The sequence below is a fragment of the Jatropha curcas genome, chromosome 8, assembly GCF_041381405.1.
Source record: "Jatropha curcas cultivar XTBG-Jc1 chromosome 8, XTBG_Jcur_1.0, whole genome shotgun sequence".
Classification (NCBI taxonomy): Eukaryota; Viridiplantae; Streptophyta; class Magnoliopsida; order Malpighiales; family Euphorbiaceae; genus Jatropha; species Jatropha curcas.
In genome coordinates, this window is record NC_143158.1 from 27,036,843 (window position 1) to 27,040,934 (window position 4,092).

General features: G+C 27.7%; 1 protein-coding gene across 1 annotated transcript; it reads left to right on the forward strand.

Annotated features, from left to right (window-relative positions):
• Positions 1-2,591: 2,591 nt before the first annotated feature.
• On the forward strand, positions 2,592-3,605 carry LOC105639277 (MLP-like protein 31). Its single transcript, XM_012223280.4, has 2 exons — positions 2,592-2,843; positions 2,981-3,605. Exons 1-2 carry the CDS (start codon positions 2,657-2,659, stop codon positions 3,247-3,249), a joined length of 456 nt encoding a protein of 151 aa, XP_012078670.2. The 5' UTR covers positions 2,592-2,656; the 3' UTR covers positions 3,250-3,605.
• The last annotated feature ends 487 nt before the right edge of the window (positions 3,606-4,092 follow it).

The window sequence follows — 4,092 nt, forward strand, 5'->3', positions numbered from 1 at the left end:
ATTCCGGAGCGCGGCAAAATAAATAAATTAGTGACAAAATTTTCAATTTATGACGAAATTTCTGTCGTTAATCGCTGAATCTACAATATAAATTCGCATATTTCTCCCTCCTTCATTTTTTCCTGTCATTTTATTTCTACTTCCTTTATTCCAATTAAAAAAAGAGGTATTATTGCAAGTCGGTGTCCACAAGAGAAACTATTAGATCACCCTTCAATAATGAAAAGTCTTTGTGTTGAGGTACCCTTGATTTATTGGCCATATTTTGGAGAACATTTTGGCAGTTGCATAAATTGTTGCTATAAATGGGGATTTGCAATTAAATTTTTATTAGTGATTTTAAAAGAGATGAGGTAGAGAAGGTTGTGAAGGAGTTGATGGCCGGAGAAAATGGCAAAATAATTTAGGATAGAGCTACGTAGTGGAAATAATTTTTTTGAAAAAATTGAAACCAAACAAATCAAATCAAATTGAAAATCAAATCAATTTGATTTGAGTACATAGGCAATCAATTCATTTTGATTTTTTTATAAAAATTTTCATTCGTGAAGTTTATATTGATCCAATTCAATTTGGTTAAATCAAACTGACTGAATTCATTAATTAAAGTTGAGCTAACTATCAATTTTAGATGGATCTAATTTATTGGTTTAATATTCTTGTAGTTTATGTGTAGTTTGATATCATTCAAATCAGACATTGATCATCCCTAGTAGCCATAGAAACCATGTCGTATAATTCAGTTAAAAAACCCTTCCCTTCCCTTTTTTAAAATCTATTAATTATAAAAATTATTTGCCAAGTTTCACCTACGCTATGGTTTCACAAGATTGAACCTTTTTTGTTCAACCGAGTTCCAGGACAATAATATTGCAAGATCAAATAAAGAAGACACGTAATACATATTTTTTCTAATTAAAATACATAAAAAAAGCCAAACTTAAAGGATATTTAAAAGATAAATAGAATTTATTTTCTCCAATTAAAAGACAATAAAAAATACGACTAAAATGATAACTAAATAGATATATTAGAAAATTTAAATTAATCTAAAACTATTATAGTAAATCTCATTATTTCTTTTTATTCCATATTTATATATAATATTGATATTTAATTTAAAATAATTTTAAGTATTAAATAATTATTATACTTTCTGCATTTTTAGCATAAGAATAGATAATTATACAATCAAAATCACCAAAATGGTCAACATTGTTTAATTACATCAATCAATCACACGACATTTCCTCTTCAAAAAATAAATAAACCCTATGAATATACAATATAAAATTATTTAAAAAATTTTTCAATCTTTAATTATTTAACCTTTTCAACCACTCCTCATACAATATTCAAAGTTCGTTGCTTCTGAAACATTATTGTCTGAGTTGAAAACGGCAAACCTACCTCCAGAAAGATATTGTCGAGTCCGTAAGAAGCAAAGCGTAAACAATTACACCCTTTTTGTTAAATTCAAGTGATTATCTTTTATATTTTGTTTTGTTATATCGTTATATCATTCTATTTATTTTATATATTTTATTAGATATAAAGATAAATTCATAAATTTTTGCAAAGTATAAAGATAAAATAAATAAATAAATAAATAAATGGACAGATTAGTTAATTTTGATAAAGTAATATAAAAGAGATAAAAAAATATAGTAATGAAACTATAATTAAAAATGCAGGAATAATATTTTATATTATGGCAAAATATAGACCTTAAAAATCACAACTTTTTTCCTCCTAACATTCAAATGTTAATATTCTGAATATTTATTTATTTTTTTTGAGTTAAAGTTTGGTCAACTTTATATTATTTGGATTAAAGATAAAAGAAAATAAGAGAAGTGCTAGTTTTGAAAACAATTTTTTTTTTTTTTTTAGTATCAGGGAGGGGGATTCGAATCTGAATCTATTGTCAAACCGTATATATATTTATCACTAGTTTATACCTTGGTGTGCTAAGTTTTGAAAATAATTTTTAGATTGCAGATAACTTAGGAATGATAATATAATTATCAGAATTATATTAAACATAATAAACCTGGGGAATGTGGCTCAGTTAGCAACACAGGTCGGATATATGGAAAAAGTTCTCGGGTTCAATTTCCACTAAACGTATCTGCAGGGAGGGGAGATGAGCTTTAACTGTGACTAAGCTCCGAGTCAAATTAGGCGGTACCTGATAATGGATTCCGTATAATGGTGGTTTAAAAAAAAACAAAAAGAAATTTAATCTATTAAATACAAAAATTATATAGAACATATCCACCAGTTGGACAAGTATAAATATCAGAATTACACAAGAAACTATATAAAACAGACATTGAAAATATATAGTTCATGTGATTTACTAATATTGTATATATTTTTCTTCAGTTCATGAATGATAATATTTAACAATAAATTGAATCAACATTATTTTAATATCATGAAAATCACATACCAACTAACAATAAATTGAACTGATGAGTTTTGCTGTACCTTTCAATAAGTCACTTTACACATATTGAACTGCTGAGTTTACCTGCATCATGTTGCCATCAAGTCTTGCCCATTATAAAAGCACGTAAAGGCCATAGCATTTCCTTCATCTTCGTCTTCCATCTTTCATTGATAAGTTGCTTATTTTGCAAATTTTGAAAAAATGGTTGTTGCCGGTAAGCTCGAAGCAGATGTGGAAATCAAAGCTTCTGCGGACAAGTTTCATGATGTGTTTGGGTCCAGACCCCATCACGTAAAGCATGCTTCTCCTCACAACGTACAAGGTTGTGAATTACATGATGGTGAATTTGGAAAAGAAGGCAGTGTTGTCTTCTGGAATTATGCTCATGGTAAAGTTCCAACATTTTTCTATCTTAAATACATTATGGAGATTTGAACTCTTAAACTAGGTTTTTAATTATTAACTGCAGATAATTTTGAAGTTTTTTTATTTTCTTTTTGAAAATTTTCTTGAAAATTCGAACAGATGGAGTCCCTAAAATTGCGAAAGAGATTGTTGAAAGGATAGACAACGTGAACTTGTCTACCACCTTCAAAGTGATTGATGGAGATTTACTGAAGGAGAATAAAAGTTTCAAAATCACTGTTAAAGCTACACCAAAGGGTACTGGAAGTGTAGTGCACTGGACACTGGAGTATGAGAAGCTGAATAAAAATATTCCAGACCCACACTCTTTCCTTCAATTTCTGATTGAGGTCTCCAAAGATATTGATGCCCATCTTACCAAACCATGAACTTATAGCCTTATCCATCAATAAACTGTTTGCTTGCTATATATTATATATATGCGTGTGATTAAGCTTACAGTGGAATATACATGTAATAAATAAAGAAATCAGTGAACCAGGTTGCTCATAGGTTGGCTAGAGCATCAGTTTCTGTAACTGGTTCCATGGGGTGGGGTCCTGTCCATCCAAGCAGAATTGATGATGCTTTGCTCTTAAATATAAATAATATATAATGCAGTTTGAATTTTCAAAAAAAAAAAAAAAGTCTGGATTTTATTAATCCTTCGATCCTTTATATATATATATAAACTTTAATTGTATGTGGTTTTTCTTGATGTACTAATAGATGTGAGTTTTATTAAGGATGTCTCCATGCTCTTATTTAAAAAGTTTTGGCTATATATATATATATATATATATATTTATATCAGTGAAAAGGAATATAAAAAATCAAATGTGTCAAACTTAATGAAATGAAAGGAACATAAACAGAAAGACAGATAAAACATAAAAAAACAAATGTTGTAGAAGATCCAAAAATGAGAACAATAATATAGTGATGATCATAAATCAAGAATTTACAGAAACTCACCATATTCTGAAAATTGTCATTTTCTAAACTCTTAAACTATTCCTATAAAACGGAATTTAAAGAAAAATCACCATATTCTGAAAATTGTTATTTTCTAAACTCATTTATCAATCACCTATATAAAATTTAAAGGAATATTTTCGTTGATATTATAGAATTAACATGCAAGTCTGATATTCATAAAAAATTATACAATTCAATTATGCTAGTTATTTGTTTGTTCAAATAAAAAATTATTTGTTTATACAATTCAATTC